Source organism: Panthera tigris, chromosome C2 (genome assembly GCF_018350195.1).
Source record: "Panthera tigris isolate Pti1 chromosome C2, P.tigris_Pti1_mat1.1, whole genome shotgun sequence".
NCBI classification, from domain to species: domain Eukaryota; kingdom Metazoa; phylum Chordata; class Mammalia; order Carnivora; family Felidae; genus Panthera; species Panthera tigris.
In genome coordinates, this window is record NC_056668.1 from 130,164,361 (window position 1) to 130,185,011 (window position 20,651).

Sequence of the window (20,651 nt, forward strand, 5' to 3'; positions counted from 1 at the left end):
AGACTTCTTGCCTGCACACCTCTAGTTTGGAATCTTTTCCCTTGGAAACTGAACGTGTGATGCCCTTTAAGTCCAACCAGCCCTCTCTTGAGTCTCTGGACATCCTGATGCCCATATACTCAGGTGACTCTGGGCAAACAGCTGATTGAGGGCCCCGGCGCTTCCCTGAAGCCAACACAATGGAGGAACAAAGAGTATTTTGGATCAGAAGAATAAAAGCAAATTCCTACTGCCCTGATGAATTTGAGATGTTAGTTATACTTCAGGGCAAGTAGCACTTGGGATTGGAAAGGATAGTGAGGGTGGAAATCTGGGAGATCAGGACACAGGCAACCGAACTGGTCTTACTAAAATGTAAGCTCCTGAGGGTAGACATTTTTGCCTATTTTGTTCACCACTCTGTTTCTAGCATTTAAAAACCGTGTCTGGCATATAGGAGATGCTCAATAAATATTTACTGAGTCAGTGAGTATAGGGTTTGGCAGGGAGGAGGTGGACAGGGAGGGAGGCAAAGCTGAAAGCAAAATGAAAAATATAACTTAATTCAAGTCCCATAGAGACAGTGAGGGAGGGAAGCTTGGTGGGTCAGCTCATAAACTGTGACCACATACAGACCTGAGTTCAATTCAGGCTTTGCTACTTTTAGCTCTATGGCTGCTGGAAAATTGTTTAATCTCTCCAAGCCTGTTTCCTTAGCTGTACAATGGAACTCAGATTTAATAAAATGACCGCAGATTAAATAAAATGATTTAGTAAAAGGCGAAAGATTTATACGATCCGAAGAGAAACCAAAGTATACAGAGTAAATAAAAAGATTTAGATTAAGTAGCTAGTACATAGTAGACACTCAATTCTGTTCACAAATGAGGACATAACGATACACATGTGCACGTGCACACACACACACACACACACACACACACACACACTCACACACAATCTCATGGGAGCCTAGGGTGACAGTGTTTGAAGCATACCTCCAGACGCTCCGGAGGAAGGAGTATGGTCCACTGGCAATTGTAAAAGGCTTGATAGCCTGTTGGCTTTTAGGATGACAAAAATAGATGCAAAATGTTCTGGCCAAGTAGAGCCTGTGAAATAAACTCACAGGGCTACACCAGCCCATTAATTTGAGTCCTAACCACATTACAAATTTTATAGTCACTTAAGCAAATAAATGTTTCGAAACACCCTTTGGAGAACGGCCTAATTTGTAAGTGATTTTTTTTCTTTTTTTTTAATTGGCCATTTGAGATACTGCTGCTGAGGCTTGAATATTCGGCTCTGACTTAGAGCAGAAGGGCTCTGATCTCTGCCCAAGCATTCCGAACAAGAAAAGCAACGAACACAGGATTAGCTATGGTATCTAGTTAGCACAGTATATAAGCTACAAAATCCGTTTCTGACTTCAGTCTCTTGCTGAATGCGGGGTGGGAGTGGGGAGGCTGCCAAGGAGAGGCAACATTTCACACAAATCCTTCAATTACAAGGGATTGTTGGGTATCAGGCAGAACAATACTTTTCGTTTGTGCCCCTCCCCCACCCCAAACTGTGACTGACAAAAATAATCATGTTTTTAATTCAGAGGTAAAGTTCTGCCTTCTGTGGCACCGTTATTGCAAATTTGGGCATTGTGGTTTTCTTCCCTCTCTCTACTGAATGGCAGCCATGAAATCTGAATAGAATTGACCCTCACTTAATCCCATGCCCCGAGGCAGAGTCTCTGCTTCAGGTCTGTCCCCAGCCTAAACCAATTAGCTCATGGCCTTCCTTTGGCCACAGTGATTGGCCAGGCCTGGCCCATTCATGGCAAAGCGAAAGACTCCTCCCTTGGATACAAATAAGGGGAGATAGCTGGAGATGGAGACTTCACTCTACAATACAAGTGTAGTGAGGGAATAGAACCAAGTCATTGAGCATGTGGGTCAAATATTCCTGAAATCGACATACTTCTCAGATTTCCAGGTATATAAGCTAAAAGGTCTTAAATTGGACAATCTATTACTCACAACCAAACATTTCATAAATAATATAGGCCCATCAGAATGTGGAAATGTATTTACATTTCCAAAATGATATTGACTTCCTGCATTTCGTGAGAGGGGGCTTTGCCCACAGTTCCTGGTAATAGCATGCATAATCAAGGTAGAGGATCTTACTTAAGCAAAATGATTGTCCTTCAAATCTGAAGTAGAATCTGAATCCTGAATTTGCAACTTGTTTGTACGTGAGCACCGCACATTCTGATTACCTCTGAACGGTGATGATGTTCACAGGAGACGGGAAAACCAAGGCTCAGAGAGGTTAGGGAAGTTGCCCAAAGTCATACGAACACTGCGCTCGTAAATTCCAGTCCAGGGCTATTTGCCACAACATGAAAAAAACGTGTTGAAAAGAATTATTATAAATTGATATTCAAAATGAGCTTCTACAGGCTTAACTTCCCTAAGAGAACATACTTTTTAAGAAGCATGCATTCAATAAGCATTTTAGACTGCTTACTGAGTCTATTTTATTAGCAACATGTCAGATGCTGGGGAAATAAAGTCGTGTTCTAGTAAGGCCAAAAACAATTTAAAGGAAGAATCCTGGTCAGTGGGATGGTGCCATTGTGGAGGCATGCTCAGGTTGCCATAGCAACCCAGCAGTGAAGGGTGAAAGCTGCTCTACTGGGGTGATGAGCTTTGAAGGACAGGCGGGCATTACAGAGGCTTGGGGCAGGTGGGAACTTCCAGAAATAAACAGCATTTAATGTAATTAACATGTTACTAAAAAGAGGATTGGCATTTTCTCAGCAGTGCCTGAGAGCCGGTGCCTGATGCCTATGGAGACCATGTGTCCAGTTTCAAACATTTGGCTCTTTTGTCCCCAAAAGTTGGAGCAGCTTCAACTGGCGACAGATCCTAGTTTGGGAAATGGGGTAACAAAGCCAATATTTGAACAGATCTTGAAGTACAAGGTGCTCAAATCACTACAAGTGTTTCAAGTGGCTACGTTATTCTATCCAAATCATCTGTCCCAACCACAAACTGAAATGCAGTTTTAACTCTTTCCATAAGCTACAGATCCGTAAAGGTTATCCTTCCACCCGTGCTTGCCCGCAGCCAGGCAGCTCTTGAAACAGTTCCATGTCTACTTGGGATCCCCTGCCCTGCTTGTCCAGGTCCTGTGAGTCCCCCTGACGGGATACAGGGGGCTGGGCTGGTCCCTAAGGGCACAGACAGGGAGAAGGCCCTCCCAGCCTCGTACCTCAGAGCCTCCTTCCTGTTCCGTCACCCAGCACTATCCCTCGCTAGCCCAAAAGCCACTTCAAGCCACACTGTTTGGTCTCCATCATGCCACCTCTTCATTTCCATGTTCATTGCTGCCCTCACCTGGCCTCTGCCTGGTGCCTCGGGTAGAGGATGAGCCAGAATGGCCACATTGTTGGCATTTCTGATTCCTTGTCTCTCAGACCTCACTGCACACCATGGGCTATTTCTTACAAGTCGCATATGACTTTGGATGCCTCCAAGGGGAAAAATGAGGCTTCTACCCCTCCTGGATTTCACCCATGTTAAGGCCTCACTGATTGCAACACGCCTTATTATTTATGTACCTCTAAGAAAGAAAATTACCACCATTAAGCCATAACACAATGCTTTCCTATCACTTAGACTTTTTTTCTTTTTTAAGTTTTCTATATATTGAAAGAGATTTTGGGGGCATTTTTAGATATCACTTTTCATCACAGATTACTCTTGTGTATACACAGAAAGGAACTACGAGCAAAATCAATTGACTCAGATAGTCCTAAAACTTCTGCACGGTGTCCAGCTCTTTTAAATTATTTTTCAACTTGGGGTCATAGGTGTCTGTGTTTTTCTACACAACGTTGACTTCTGTGCCATCAAGAGCACATGTCTTGAGAGTTCTCCACCGTAGTCTCTGGGATTTCCTCCTGACTGTGGACAGTTCTTCTAAATGTTTTCAGGTGGTGTGCAGCAAGGACAGCTATGTTGAAACCACTACTTGGCATCAATGGTAGGACCATCCTGATTTCAGAGATTTCAAAATGTGCATATTAGAATAATGGAAACAATGGCAAGTCTAACCTCATGTTTCTGAGCGCATTCTCCCTGCTTTAAAACTTATCATAGAAGGGACACCCAGGTGGGTCCGTCAGTTAAGCGTCTGACTTTTGATTTCAGCCCAGGTCATGATCTCATGGTTTGTGAGATTGAGCCCCGCGTCGGGCTCTGCGATGACAGCACAGAGTCTGCTTGGGATTCTCTCTCTCTCCCTCTCTGTCTGTCCCTCCCCTGCCTGCTCTTTCTCCCTCTCATGAATGAATGAATGAATGAATGAATGAATGAATAAATAAATAAATAAAAACTTATCAGAGAAAAAAAGATCCAGGACCCCCAGCCACCCTGTGTCCATCTCCAGAGATTTCTAATTTGTGATTTGGCTCTTCTCGGCAGCCTCTTCCCTGTCAGGCCCATTTCGGGTAGGAGAAGTATGAGAACTTCAAAGCCTGCACCATAGCAGGACGGACCCACTGTCAAGGACTCTCTGATTTTAATCCAGCCCAATTCGTGCCTGGATCCATCTGAAGAGTACCTGGGGCTGAGCACTGAGGTAAGGTAGGCTTGCAACAAGCATTCTCAGATCCAATATTCTCTTTTTATAATAAACATTTCTAGACACCCAGTGGCAAATTATATTTTCCAAAGATGGCCACAAAAATATCTGTCCCACATGATCTTCTAGAACTTTGTCCCTCCTATATCAAGAGATGGAACCTAGTGCCCCACCCCTTGAATCTGTGTGAGTTTACATCTTCTTTGTAATCAATAGAGGGGGACAGAAGTGAAGTTATGTCTTCTGAGACTAAGTCAGACAAGGCCATGTGACTTCCATCTTGCTTGCTGGAACACTCATGCTGGACCCTGACCTGCCATGTAAGCAGTCTGACTGCTCTAATGCAGCCATGCTGTGAGGAAGTCCCCAGAGACTATGTGGAGAGAGAGAGAGAGAGAGAGAGAGAGAGAGAGAGAGAGAGAGATGCCTGCTAGTCCCCCACTGCTCAAGCTCTAGCCGCTATCTGACTCCAACCACGAAAGATAAAGTGATTGTTGTAATTCTAAGCCACTGAATTTGGGATGATTTGTTATATGACAACAGTAACTAGAAAACACCCTTTTGGGAGGGGGTGCCACTCACACAGAGGACAAGTGGCCCAGAGTTATTAAAGCCTCCACATGACCAATACCAGGGAAAGGCTTGAAGCTCAGAGACCACTGTTTCCCAGACACATTATGCTCAGAGATTCAATTATTCTCTCTCCCTCACCTCTTCTCTTCATCATTCCTAAGTTCTAGAATAGAAAATTTAGACAGCTTACCATCTATTGCATAAATAAGGAATAATTCGAGTTAGCTCTAGAAGCTGAAAAAAAGTTAAACAGATGACTATGAATTCCCTATTTAGTTGCACCTCGCCTTCTCCTTTGGGCACCTGGGTGGCTCAGTCAGTTAAGTGTCTGACAGTTCGTGAGTTCAAGCCCCATGTCAGGCTCCTCTGCTGTCAGCCTGGAGCCTGCTTTGGAGCCTCTGTCCTCCTTTCTCTCTGCCCCTCCCCTGCTCATTCTCTCTCTCTCTCTCTCAAATAAATTAAAAAAAAAACAATTTAGAATATCAAAACACAATAAACCATAACTTTAAAAAGCTGAAAAAGACCACACAGTTGACAAAATCCAGGGAAAATTACAGAAAATTACAACGAATTCCTGGTACACCTTTCTAATATTCTTTCCTACTTTTGGGGGGTTGCTTGTTCTTTTATTCTATTTTATACTAGCATTTTCAATATAGTATGAGGGAAATTAATCTAGTCTGAAAGGTCAGGGCCAGAGAATGTTTCCCTCAGGAAGTGACACTAAGGTCAGAGTCAGAGTTATGGAGGCAAACCGTGCCTGAGGCAGGCAGGTGAGAGCTGAGGGAGGGTGAGGGCAGTGGCTCCTGGAAAGGCAGTGGGAATTGATCCTCAGTAAGCCTGAGCTCAGAATGGTTTTCCTAGCTCCAGAGGGTTGGAGGATAAGCAACTAAAGAGGAGGTGATGATTTGGGGTGTCTGGGTGGCTCAGTTGGTTAAACGTCTGACTTTGGCTCAGGTCATGATCTTACAGTTCCTGAGTTCAAGCCCTGGATTGGGATCTGTGCTGATGGCTCAGAACCTGAAGCCTGCTTTAGATTCTGTGCCCCTTCCCCACTCACACTCTGTCTCTCTCTCTCTCCCTCTCTCTCTCTCTCAAAAAATAAATAAGCTTTAAAAAAAAATAAATAAAGAGGAGGTGATGAAAATGTAGAGAGACATCTCCGGGAAGCACTAGCACTGCCCCTGTCTGAAAAAGGAGGAAGTTTGAGTGCTTGGCCTTTTTTTATTATTATTATTATTATTATTATTATTATTATTATTTAATGTTTATTTATTTTGAGAGAGACAGAGAGAACATGAGCAGGGGAGGGGCAGAGGGAGAGAGAATCCCAAGCAGGCTCCATGCTTCAGCAGGGAACCTGAGGAGGAGCTGGATCCCATGAGTGGAAACCCAGAGGCAGACGCCCCAACAACTGAGCCACCTAGATGCCCCAAGTGCCGGGCCTTTAAAAAAATCAGCTGTGTGACATAGGGTCACTGCCACCTGCCTTGGAGAGCTGTTCCTTGCCCACATCTGCTCCCCAACCCCCAGCCACCCAGAGGGGCAGCGCCCAGGCCAGCAGGGACCCGGGGACAAGGGACCCACACCTGCTCCCTCAGGACTCCGCTTGCATTTTCTCTTTTGGGGTTGGAGAACGTAGGTCCCCACAACTCAACAAATTCCCCCACTATTCTGGGATGGGTCCCTTCCCACCCCCGAGTCCCTTCCTTGTTTCTTCAGATTTTGGGGGGCTGGTTTTCTGTAAAGTCACACATAAAAAATTATTTTTTTAACTAGTCATTTATAATGACTGAATACATATATAGTGTAGAAGATTCAGACGATATGAAAAAGCCTAAAAGAAAAAGAAATCAGAATTTGTCATTTATTTTGCGTTTCATCACTTTGTGGTCACACAATGTGATACATACTCTGTTCAGTTTGGAGAAGGGAGTACAAGACTGGAGAGGATTTACTGAGGTTTTACAAGGCCCAATAACTAACTTGCTAAGTGTTTCCTGGGTCCTTAAAGGTATATTCTCTGCTTCAAGTTAGAGTTCAGTCTTTATCTATTAGGCAAAGTATATTAATTATTTTGTTGAACTTGTGCCTAAGTTTCTTTATTTGGAGTAGGGAGATGACAGTATCTCCATTTCATATGGTTGCTTTAAGGACTAACATGTTAATTTATGAAAAGAACTTGGTCTAGAGCCTGCCAGGCAGCAAACACAGCCAAGGACTGAGGAAACGTGTCTGTGGTCTCCAAAAAATATTGTCGGTTCTTCCTTGCATTTCCCCTAGATCTTGCTGTGCATAATCCGAAATTCATGACAGTTATGTGACCATTGTGGATAATCTCTTCATTGGTTCAAGAATTCGTAGGGGCACCTGAGTGGCTCAGTAGGTTAAGCGTCCCATTTCGGCTCAGGTCATGACCTCACGGTTCGTGGGTTCGAGCCCCGCCTTGGCCTCTGTGCTGACAGCTCCGAGCCTGGAGCCTGCTTTGGATTCTCTGTCTCCCTCTCTCTCTGCCCCTCCCTTGTTTGTACTCTTTCTCTCAAAAATAAACAAAGGTTCATAGTTTCATGTAATGCTTTTGACCCTGCATTTTGATATTAATATTATGACAATTATTTGCTTTTTGACTGTAATTGCCTGGTATTCTTTGCCCATCTGTTCACACTCAGCCAGAATCCTATTGCTCTGTCATGCCCCTTGAAATATTAAAATTTCATATTTTCATCCAATCTAAGGTCATTATCAACTTCAGAAACCAAACAGTACCCATTCATTTTCCAGTAAAATTAGCATATTTTTATGTTTCTTCTCATCTCCTCCCTCTTTTTACTTAGAACAGTCTACAATCTGGGGACAAGCATATTAATCAAATTATTATTTTATTTTTACATCAGACCTATTTTCTTTCAGTCAGTAGCATTTGTATTACTTTAGACCCATCGTTAGCACAATTACTTAGTACTAAGTATGTATCCTCTTTTAAGAGGAGGTACCACTCACAAGTTTCTTACACAATTTCCCCACTCATTAGTGTTTCCCTTTGATTCATTCATCTTGGAGACTGCCAAGAACGCTTCTGTTGTTTCCCAGATAGATTACGTTTTGCATTTAAGTAACAGTTTGGGTAGATGGGAAGTTTTTGCTACTGTAAGTGACCTAATTTTCCTGCCTTCCAATTGTCTTGAAATGAAGAACACCATCCTAATGTTTTTCAGTTTTTATCTCATTTCCCTCTTCTGAACACATCGAGTCCTGCCAATCCACAGGTTTGGGTTTCTTTCAGTTTAGGGAAGGGTTTTTTTTTTCCTTGTTTCCTAAAATACTGTTTACTTTACATGCTAATATTTAAGGCTTTATTATTAGAGCAGTACCGGGTTCACAGCAAAATTAAGAGGGAGGCACAGAAATTCCCCATGTGCCCCCCACCCAAAGCATGCACAGCCACCCCGGTGATCAACACCCCCCACCAGCAGTACGCTTGTTAATTGATGAACTTATATGACAGATCATTCCACCCAAGGGTCCAGAGTTTGCCTCAGGTTCACTCTTGGTGTGGTACACTCTATGGGCTGCCTGTTAATATTTTCATTCTGTCAATTAGCAGTACTCTGGATTTCCATTGTGTAATCTCTCCATCTCCTGGGTTCGCTCTGGTCACTTTCCTTGTTTGGCACTTGTATTTGAGGTGGTTTTTGTAAGCCTGCTCTTGACATCAGTGGTAGCTTCCTCCGGTGTGGGTGGCACTCTTCGCTGTTCTAGTGTAATTCTGAGCTAATGGAGAGACCTGTCTCCTTAAATCCGTTCCTTTGTGCTGCCAGCTGCTTCTAATCTTTCACCTCATTCCAGAGTCCATGTTTTTCTTTATTTCCTGAGCAAATCCTGCTTCTTTTTGTTGGACTAAATCTTCCAGAGCACGCTCTTTATCATTTATACCCAGGGTTCTTCCCTTTTTTTGAACAGACCTCATAATTTCCTATTTACTTAAGTAGAGGCAATCTTCTATTCTTTGGCCCTCAAACATGGGATGATGCACCTGCCCCCGCTTCCCTGTCTACCTGGACTTTGCCTATTCCCCGCCCTGAAATTAGTCCTAGACAACAGGAGGCTGTGCATTTATCAGTCTGTCCTCAGTGGCCTGAAGGTGGTGGGCGACTGGGGCTGTTGGGTAATAGCCTTCCGCACTGTGGTTTTTCCAAGGGTTCTTTATAATTATTGAAAACCCACTCAAGAGTCATCTCCCTTAGTGGAAAGAGGGGTATCCTTGCCACTTCATCAGCTGGGAATGCCTATGGAGAGTAACAGAACCCGTGGCAGGAGAGGGGGCAACAGAGGTTTGCATCTCTGCATGGGGGTGAGCTGAGCACTTGGGGGAAAAACCTGCACGCTGACTCCGTCTGGTGAGGGGCTTCCTTTGCAGGGCCAGACCTTCCGTGTATCCCTCTGCCAGTGTTGCTTTGTCTAAAGGTGATTTCAGCTCTCTGCCAGGCTGCCTTTACTGCTGGAGGGATCCTGAACTTCCTTATTCAAGCTGAGTCAGATAGGAAGTAGGAAGACCAGGGGAGGTGAAGCCACATGGTTTGGGGAGTTTCCCTTAAATCCAGTGGATATTTCTCTTTTTCCTGTGCCCTGGCACATGCCCCCTGTTCTTCTTCTTCAGAACTGTTTTAAATATAATACCCCCACCTCCTGCTCTCCTGCCCCGAGATGGGCCAATGGCCAATGTCTGTTACTTTGATTCAAATTCTGGTGCCGACTGCTAATTTCATCACAGGTAAAATGTTTATTCCTCTCATTTTTTTCCTATTCATTTTGTCTGTTTGGGGTAGAAAGTATGGCAAATGAAATCTTCTCTGTGCAATAAACTGAAACTCGCAGAAAACACCCCCTCCCACTTATCCATCTCTGCCTTAATCTGTTTCACTTAGCAGCCTCCGGGGACCCAAGTCACTGGGAAGGACAAGCTACTCTTCCCTCAAATGTTTCTGCCTAAAAATAGGTTTACCAGAAACTTGATAACTGAGCAAGACTCTGGCTCGGGACAGCATGGGGCCCAGAAGTGTTAACTTAGCACCAGCAGCCACACACTCCAGGAAAATGCACAGAACTGAGAAGTGTGAACATGTAGCTGATTCTGCTGAGAAAAGCAGAAACATGCTTGGAGGAGAGGCAGCCTGGGCCACTCTGCTTCCAAGAGAGCAACGTGCTAACAAGAGGGAGCGAAACGTGGATGGCATCAGGTACCGATAAATAGTGCTGGGCACGCCTCTTCAGAGCCATGTCCCAAGTGCAGCTGCATTTAACCCTCACCACAGGAGCCAGTGTTTCAGATAAGGAACAGGTCTAGTTCCTGGCTGAAGGTCACTGCAGCAGTTTAAGGGGAGGAGGGGTGAGGACTGCTAGGAAGCCTCCTGTTTTCCTCCCGCCCGATGACTGGTTTCACAAGGCCAAGGACATCCCACGTGGGCAACCATACCCAGGTCTCCTCATCCCCGGCAGCAGGATGGCAATGAGTGAGAGAGGGGGAAACCAGAGGGAGAAACTTGCGTGGACCCCTGGCCCGCCTGTAGACTGGAGGGACGAGGCAAATGACATGCACTCAAGCCACAGAATGATGGACACCCTTTAGGATGGCTCACCGAGACAAGAGCTCCTGACTGGGAGGGTATGTGTGGGATGATACAGAAGGCCACGGATTCTCCCTCTCAACAACACCAGACTTACAAAAATAAGGAGATCGAGTGTGAATGAAAAAGCAAGCCAACCTGGTCGCTGCAACACTCCAGCAGAGTACCATGCGGCACCATGAAGAGGCTACATGTAGGCCGTGAGACCCTGGGCCAGATTACACCCAAGAATGAGCTCCAAGGAGACCTGCCCAGGCCGGATCTCTGCAGCTGCTCCCCACCCCACCACCTTCCAAGGCCAAGAACTGCCACGGGACCCACACTGCTTCCCGCCGCCCCTCCAGACCACTACTCACCCCTCCCTTGTGCAAAAGCCCCTCTTCTTGGAGGCTCCTCTCGCCCTGTCACACCTCCTGTCTCCTCCTGGAAGCTGTCACTGGCCTTTAGGTCGCCCCTGTTGTTCACTGAGGACGGTGGCTTCTAGTTCACACTATCTTCTCCAACATCTGTCAGTTTCTTGCTTCATCACATGGATCTTGACTTTACCTGTGACGGCTCCACCTCTCAATTTCAAAAACATCCCTCTCTGGCTCAAATACACCTCCCACTGCACCCCATGGTGGAGTCCTACCTCATCGAGACTTCTAATATGTTAACCCCCCTGAAGTCACCTGCCTTCACTTCCCTTTGTACCCAGATTAAACCTCTTACCCCACAGCCCATCAGTTCGGTTTCTCTCGCACATGTCATATTAACCACCTTGCCTCTCTCCCTTCTTTGGGCTCCTCTGTAAAACCCTGGGTCAGCACAAGGGGCTTCACCCTAGCTGATCAGAGAGGATGGGAACACGTGTATGCATGCAAACCCCCCATGTCCTGACACGTCTGAGGGCCTAGATTCCTACTGTACATGGATTCATGACTCAACCTGGCCCTCCCATTCTGTTTCTTTCATCAATTTTCTTTTTTTTTTTTCAATGTTTATTTATTTGTGTGTGAGTGCGAAAGAGAGAGAGAGAGAGAGAGAGAGAGAGAGAGAGAGAGCAAGCAGGGGAGGGGCAGAGAGAGAGGGAGACACAGAATCCAAACCAGGATCCAGGCTCCAGGTTGTGAGCATAGCACCTGACGCGGGGCCTGAAATCACGAACTGCTAGACCATGACCTGAGCCGAAGTTGGACACTTAACCCCCATCAACTTGCTTTTCCATGCCATGATGAAGGACCACTTCGTACCTTCTGAGAACATCACCCATATCCAGCTGGGTGGATCTCACTTCATTTTACCAAGAAGAAAGTCAAACTCGATCATCCCACCACTAATTTAGCCTCCTCATCCTCTACTCTTGCCCCTTCTTCTCCTTGAGCCCTGTGACTCCTCAGGACTGTCCCCCCTCCTATGGACGGTCCACCCCTCCTCTTTGTTCAAGGACTGTGGCGCTTTAGCACCGCCTCTCTCTGCCTCGATTGTTCCCATCGACACACTCATGCTCCGTCTCCTGCTGTAAATGCTCCCCTTGACCCTGCAGCCCTCTCCAGGTGTCAGGCCATTTCTCCACAGCCCTTCAGGACCAAATTCTCCCTCTGTCTAGTCCCCCACTACCCACCCACCCAACTCTGGGCTGCCTTCCGCTCCCCTCCCACCAAAGTCATCAAAAACCTCCTGCTACCAAATCCAGTGGGCAGTTCTGTCCCTCATTTTACTAAAACTCTCGTAAGCACTTGGCAGAGTTCACTTTCTTCAAGCAGGTTCCTCTCAACTTCTGGTTCTCTTCAGTATGTCCTGCCCCTCATCCTGAACCCCGAGGCCTAGGCTTCCTCAGGGCCCCATCCTGAGCCCTCTTCTTTTTTTCTCTCCCTGCCTGACCTCATCTGACAAACTGCCGTACCATCTTTATGCAGAGGACTCACAAGTTTATGTCTCAACATGCCCAGAATGATCTTGATTCCATCCCCTGCAAAACCATCTCCGCGCCCCCCCCACCCCACCCAGGCTTTCCTCCCATCCACAACTTGCACAACTTAAGGCACACACTGAAGTCATCCTTGAATCCTCTTTTCCCTCACCTCACCCCACACGCGGTCCATCAGAGGGCCTGTCAAGGTCACCAACACTTCTCTCGAATGCATCCACTTCTGCCCACCTCCTCTACCACCGTGGCTCCGACCACCACCATCTCCCACGTGAGCTACTGTGGCAGACTCCCCCGTCACCGACTCCTTTTTCCTACCCCTTCCAGGCCACGCTGCACACACCACCAGGCCCTGACCCTGCCTTGGGAGGCCCTGTCCCTGCCTTGGGAGGCCCTGTATCCTCTGGCTCCAGTCTGCCTCTCCGGCGTCCGATCCCCTTGCTTACTCTAGCCTAATTACACTGGCCTTTCATCATTTCTAAGCCATGCTCTGGTAAATTAAAGATGACTGCAAATTCTTTGCATATCCCTCTGCCACACCAATTGAGAAATGGAGTTTAATCCCCTTACCCTTGATGTGGGATAATCTGCCAAGATTCTTCCTCAGAACCCTAACACCTGCCTCCCTTCCCTAGTACCCTACATGCTACTCCCTGGAATACCTAGACTACTCTTCCCACGCTCCTACCTAGTACTTCCTTCTTATCCTTCAGCTTAAATGCTCTTCAGAGAGGGCCCTTCCGGACCACCTCGGTGAAAAGTAAAAAAATATCAAGGCGAGACCTATATCAATCTTTTATTTCCTTCTTAACACTGACATACATGAAACAAGTAAATAGGCAATATAATTAAACTGACTACTTATCTTCCTCTCTAGAGCAAGCAATGGCACACTACTGCCCTCAGGCTGGACACCTCCTTTTACAAAGAAAGTTTTACTGCAACACAGCTCCGCCCATTATGTTCATCGATACTTATGAAATGATAAGAGTTGAGCAGATGCTACAAAGACAACGTAGCCCATAAAGCCTGAAATATTTGCCATTTGAGCCCTTTAACTCTGTAGAGGGTAAGAGCTATGGCTCTCTCATCCCTAGATCTCCAATACCTCAGAGTATTTGTTGAAAACACTGAAGGGCTTTGAGGCTTAGCTATAAGTGCTTCAGCTGTAAGCCAGGGCTAGACCAGGGCTGGGTCCCTTCTGATGTCCCGGATCTAAAGGGTCCTAGATGACGGCTTTGGAAGAGATACAGCAGGACTCATAAGTCTCAAGTCCAAGGTCAACCAAGTAGACCAAACCATTTCTCTCACCCCTTCCACTCAGTTTCATGAGAGGCCAGGAGGTTGGTTAGGACCCTCTACCACCTTTCAGGGGTATATCGCTTTTGCTAACACCCGGGCAAGGATGCGATCATTTTCAAGGGGAAAAAGGGTCCTCTGCTTCTCTGTCCTCCCCAGCAAGCATGGGCTGGACTAGACCCTGGAGAATAGCCATGTAGGAGTGTGGGAAGAAATGCTGCCCTGGTTCAGAAGCTCCTCTCCAACATGGAGATGGCTCTGGTGACAAGCCAGGCCCCACATGTGCCACGTCCTGTTAAACTGCACATGGGGGTTATGGGGAGGAGTGAGCGCAGGCACAGACTGTACATTCATATGTCTGGGGGCTGCCGTGCCATGTGTGTACAAACGTACGGAGAGGAGGCAGGCTCTGAGAATGTGCCAGGTCCCTGAGATGAGCTGCAGATTTTTGTGCCAGATGTTGAGTTACTGTTGGGGAGGGGGCGGGGGGGGGGGGGCTCTGCTCAAACATACTGCACATACTTCTCTTTTTAATCTGTTATCATCTGTCAGGCCCAGGGCCAGAAGAGAAAGCTTTCCCTGTTCCTGCCTCCCTTCCCCAATACCAAGGTCCTCATCCCAGGTTCCGTGGGTCCACGAAGGGCTGCCTCTAGCGAGGTAAGGAGATCTTACGGGCTGTAAAAGAGCCGGATTCCACCAGTTCTAAATCCTGGATGGCTTCCAGCAGCTGTTCCCGTGCAGTTCCAATAAACGAATTCTCCAGGAAGGCAGGCAGGCCTCCCACACCATCCCGCAGGGTATACAGGGGCACACGTACTAGGCCTAGCACCTGTGAAAGGAAGGAGACAGGTGACAATGAGACAGGTAGCTCATCCTAGACAGATCTTTCCAGCTCAGAGGTCTCACCTCTTATCAGTGCAGCAGAACCAAGCCTGAGGACTTACGCCTTATACCTATTGCGCCCACCTCTCTACCAACAAAAGACCCAAGTCATGCTATTCAGCTTCAAAAATGCTAATCCTTCCTACATCACTAAACTTTTGGTGGCTCTTTGCCTCCAGGATGCATGCTTGCCCCTACACCAAGTAGTTCTCAAAAATACACCAGACCAGTCATTTCAGCACCATTTAGCAACTTCTGAAAAATGCAAATTCTCAGGTCCTTTTCTCTCTCCCCCACTGAACCAGAAATTCTGGAAGTGGGGTCAGTAATAAGCCTCCCAGATGATTCTGATACCTGCCCAAGTTTGAGAACCATCTCCATACACAATCTGTCCCCTTATTCCCCTAGCCTAACGACAAAGGTTTCCCCACAAAGTATCAGGCCACATTTCCCACCCAAGAAAATCACGGGCCAAGGGTGCAAGGCTTAGCCAAATCTATGGGGAGAAGAGAGTCTTGGATAGGTATGTCCCAAAATTAACAACTGCAGAGGTCAGTAAAAGGGGCAGACTACGCCTGCTGTGCCTAGTCAACCAGATGAAAGAAGCCCAAGGCCCCAGCTACTCCAGGAAAGTGGGGGAGCGGCTTTCGGGGGGCAGGGAGGCCATGGGGCTGGGGTTCCCGGGCCGGCCCCACCTCCAGCCCGTGGTCCTTGGCACGCGTGGCGCCCATCTCCACCGCAACCAGCTGCTCCAGCGTCAGGCGCTTGGCGTAGAAGTGGGCCACGACGTGCGGCCCGGACCCGGCGTGCGAGCTGCGGTAGTCGGCGCGCTCCACACGGAAGTCGGCCACGGCCTCGCCCAGCTCCTCGATCAGCTCGCGGTTCAGCCCGGCCTCCAGACTGGTGTCCTGCAAGTTGACGAGGCCGCCGGGGAAGCCGAGGCGCCCATCAAAGCGCATCTGCATCTGCGGGAGAGGGAAGCGGGGTTGCCCGGGCGCCCGGTCGGCGTCCCCGGGGGAGGGGGAGAGGGAGGGGACGGGGCGGGGCGCGTCCCCCCTCTCACCAGGACGGCGTAACGGAGCGGGATGCGGCCGAACAGCAGCGCCGGGTCCGGCGCGTAGAGCAGCGCGTGGCACGCGTGCCGCCAGCCAGGCCCCAGCGCCAGGGCCTGCTCCAACGGCAGCTTGCGGGCCCCGGCCATGGCCTGACGCTATCCCAGCCGCAGTCCCGAGGGCCCACGTGGGTGGGCGGGCCGGGCGGCCGCCAATGGGGGCGGGGCTTGCAGGCCCCGGGGGCAGGTGACGGCCGCATCCGGATTGGGCCCCGGGAGGGGCGGGGCGGAGGCGTGGCCGGCGCCCTGGGCGCAGAGCTGGCGCGGAAGTAAAGCTTCAGTCAGGGCCGGGCCTGCGGGGTATCCTGGCTGGCTGTAATTAGGGCCGAGGCCTGCGGCTGGAGGCGGCACGCGAGTCTGAGGGAACTGCATCTGGTTTGGTTTGGGTGGCACTCGGAGACCGGAGCTGGGGCCGGGGCTACCGAGGCCGAGTTGGCTTTAGACACTTGGCCTGCCCTTGGACAGTGGGGATTGGAGAGGAGCGATGGGTGTTAACAGCTGCCCTGCGTGGCTGAATTGGAGGGGACTCAGTGGAAGTTTGAACGTTGGGGGAGAGTTGTGCTAGGATGAGTTCAAAGTTTACGGCCTGGGTGGTTGGTGGCGTATGGATGGGTTTCGTAGGACAGGGGTGGTCAAGAAGTGTGGTTCTAGACAGAAATTGCGAGTGGTGATAGGCAGTGGATAGGACAGGTAGGATAGGAAAGGATTAATGTGATTTTCAGGGGAAGAGTTAAGTGAGGAAAGAGCTGTGGGTGAAACCCTGTGGGCGCAGGAAGTGTCAGATTTAGAAGTGGATGATAAGGCTTTCGGGCTTTTACCCAGACGCACTCAGACCCTTGAGCTGTGAAGGAAGGAACAGCCCATCCCCAGGGCAGGGCACTACTCTGGGCTTGATGCCGAGGAACTGGGATTCAGAATCCCTCACCCCAGATCACTCCTTCCCCACCTTTCTCAGGTCCTGTGCAGATAGATATAGCCTCTACAAGAGTCCGTGTTTATTACACAAAGGAAGGGAGGAGGCAGCTCCTTGAGAGGGCTTGAGCTTAAAGTCACAGCCTGTAAGTGACAGCACATGATAAGAAAGAGCCCACAAACCTGCACAGATGCAGGCTTGTGATCTTAGCAAGTCATTTAACTCAGATCTCTAGTTGCTCATCTGCTAAGTGTGGATGATACCAACCTTTTAGGGATAGTGAAATGTTTAAAGCACTAAGAACAGTGCCCAGCACAAAGTTAATGTAGCCATCCTTGGAGTCGAGGGTAGGCGCAAAGTGATGTGTCTAATATTAAAGACCTGTGGGTTGGAATTCAGCCAACATCAGGCCTCAGCATTTGGAGGGGAGAGGGAGTGTCCCTGGGATCATCTTTCCTAGCTTAGTCTTCTGAATAACATGGCAGAGACGGCATCCACTAGTATCAGGCAACTGAATCAAGGTGATGAGACTGTAGGTGTGCCACAATTCATTGGCCTGTTGGAGTACTAGGGGGTTTGGAAATGGCCCCTGTCGCACATTAGAATCACCTTGCAAAAAGCTCGTGAAAACTGCCAATTCCAGGCAGACGCCCAAGACCAACTGAATCAGCATCTCTGGTGGTGGTTTTAAAATTTGATTCAGGTAACTACTAAGCAACCAGTGCCCTAACCCTTAACCCCTAACATTCCAAAGTTGACTTGCTTTTTCTCCTACATGGGCTTCCTTGATGGATTTAGGGTCAGGCGTGCCCTTTCCAAGCTTCAGGCTATTTTTCTTTCCTGGTTCTTTGAGGAGGTGGAAAACACTATGAAACCAAGGCAACAGCTATTAGAGAACTAATGAATGACTTTGGAGACCAGAGCTTTCTCAGGATGAATGAATATGGAAGCCCTCAAGACACCCCCCCCCGCCCCCTCCACACATACACACACAACCTTGTCATCCCTTTCCAAACTGCTCCCTACCTCTGCCGGTGAGTGCAGGTCTCCATCCCCTTCCCCCATTCCACCCTCCTGAGGCAGATTGTCCAGGAGTCAAGGCTGGAGGTAGAGAGCTGAGAGCAATTCCATGTCCCTCAAGAGCTACTCCCAAGTTCATAATGGCACTCAAAACTAAAAATAAATCAGTGGTCAGCCTCAGAAGATGCTAAAGAATGAATTCATTTGAAAAATAATCAGGAGAAAGGGGTGGGAGGGCTAGGCAAAATAGGTGAAGGGGATTTAGAGGTACAAAACTTGCGATTATAAAATATAGTAAGTCATGGAGATGCAAAGTACAGCATAGGGAATATAGGCAATGGTATTGTAATAACACTGTATGATGACAGATGGTGACTGCACTTACCACGGTGAGTGCTGAGTAATGTATAGACTTGTCAAATCACTATGTTGTACACCTGAAACTAATATAACATTGTACATCAACTATACTTCAATACCAAAAATTAAAAAAAATTCTGAAATTTAAAATTTAATAAGTACATTTTTTACTTATTTTAAATGGAGCCTGAGGGTCCCAAGCAGTGCACCATACCGACTTTCAGGGGCATTGAGAGATATTTTAAATTTCCTGAGAAACTTAGCAGTCTCTTTCAGACATCAAGAGCAGTACTAGCTTCCGTTCAATGATTAGATTCCACAGTAGATGGCTACATCCTTTTTTTTTTTTTTCCAACGTTTTTAAATTTATTTTTGGGACAGAGAGAGACAGAGCATGAACGGGGGAGGGGCAGAGAGAGAGGGAGACACAGAATCGGAAACAGGCTCCAGGCTCCGAGCCATCAGCCCAGAGCCTGACACGGGGCTCGAACTCACGGACCGCGAGATCGTGACCTGGCTGAAGTCGGACGCTTAACCGACTGCGCCACCCAGGCGCCCCGGCTACATCCTTTTTGATGATGTCCTATCTTTGTGAAGCTGGGTTTTTAGCAGTTGTGATGAGAAGCAAATATGAGATGAGAAAATCAGTGTGGAACAGGGATTGAGGGTTTGTGATGGTAGATGGTGATAAACGGGTGCCATGTTGTTAGGATATAACACTTATAAGATGTTTGGATCTAACCATTTAGCAAATGACATTGTTAGCTATTTCTTTTGGCTTAAGGGGACCATGAAAAATTTATGGACACCCTAAATTACAGAGAACTGAGAAATTTTGGGAGTCTCTGAGATAATCAATCCATTAATTCAATAAATAGTATTTGAATCCTGAAATAATAATAATAAGGAGGAGGAAGAGGAGGAAAAGAAGCATTTATCCTGTCTTTTTTTTTAATATGGGCTGTCCCTCGGGACTCCCAAATAGTTGATAAGGGCAAGTTTATGTAGGGTATTCTAGTCAAAGAAAAAAAGATAGAGCCAATCATAATTTTACTATTTTTAAAACTTAGGTAATAGATAGTAGGAAATGATCATCAATGACTGCTAACATCACTAAAAGAAAATCGGATCTTACGTGCCTCACAATGGAAGAACGCACCACCTACTATGAAATATTCTTACCAAAAAACTGAATTTGAATCTGGATCTGATGACAATTTTATAAGAAATACAAAAGAACGTCTTTTTTAAATGTCAGGAAGAAGCTAGGAAGATCCATGTGGTAGTGTATCAGAGCTGGAGACAGCAGTATGAATTTGTGTTTAGCTTAACTTGGATACAGATGATTACACATAGAAATAGTTATGGCTATGTGAATATACAAGGGTTAGTGTACACAAATGTCCTCACTCTGTCAGCTGACAGGGAGTAGAAGCAGTGGTACCCCAGTAGCAAAAAGCATGCCCAGAGCTTGATTACCAGTACCATTTTCCTTTTTTTATTAAAAAAATTTTGAGTTTGTTTATGTATTTTGAGAGAGAGACAGAGAACACAAATGGGTGAAGAACAGAGATAGGAGAGAAAGAATCCCAAGCAGGCTTCACACTGTCAGTGCAGAGCCCAATGCAGGACTCAGACCCATGAACTATGAGATCATGACCTGAGCCGAAACCAAAAGTCAGATGCTTAACCGATTGAGCCACCCAGGGGCCCCTCTTTTTTTTTTTTTTAATGTGTAATTTTGAGAGAAAGCAAGAGCATGGGCACACATGGGGAAGGGGCAGAGAGAGGGAGACAGAGGATCCAAAGTGAGCTCCGTGCTAACAGCAGAGAGCCTGATGCAGGGCTCAAACTCATGAACTGCAAGATTATGACATGAGCTGAAGTCAGTCACTTAACTGACTAAGCCACCTAGGTGTCCCTCCAGTATCATTTTCTAATGAAAGGAACTAAGACTCCTTGGAAAAAAGGCTGATTCTAGCACTGGGACAAGAAATATACCTGATAGATACATGATAGACCTGGAGCATATTGTGATGCCAGAATTTTTTAATGAAAAGAAAAAAAATAAAACATATTGATGGGAGTATGTCAAAGTGACAGGGATACAGGAACCAATTAGAGTTCACAATGGCCAAAGCTGAAACAATTTGAGCAACAAAATAAAGTAATATTGGATTGTAACCCAAATTATAAACTAATATCTAGCTATCTGATGTAAATAACACATAAGTAGGGGCACCTGTCTGGCTCAGCCGGTAGAGCATGCAACTCTTGATCTCAGGGTTGGGTGTATAGTTTACTTAAAAAAAATAATGCATGAGTAAATGAGTGGAC

The 20,651-nt window shown here is 47.1% G+C and overlaps 1 protein-coding gene across 1 annotated transcript; it reads right to left on the reverse strand.

The window, feature by feature from the left end:
* Positions 1 to 13,507: 13,507 nt before the first annotated feature.
* NUDT16 (nudix hydrolase 16) lies at positions 13,508 to 16,148 on the reverse strand. Its single transcript, XM_042998280.1, has 3 exons — positions 15,974 to 16,148; positions 15,606 to 15,875; positions 13,508 to 14,857 (listed from the first exon to the last, which is right to left on the reverse strand). Exons 1-3 carry the CDS (start codon positions 16,109 to 16,111, stop codon positions 14,678 to 14,680), a joined length of 588 nt encoding a protein of 195 aa, XP_042854214.1. The 5' UTR covers positions 16,112 to 16,148; the 3' UTR covers positions 13,508 to 14,677.
* Positions 16,149 to 20,651: the final 4,503 nt, after the last annotated feature.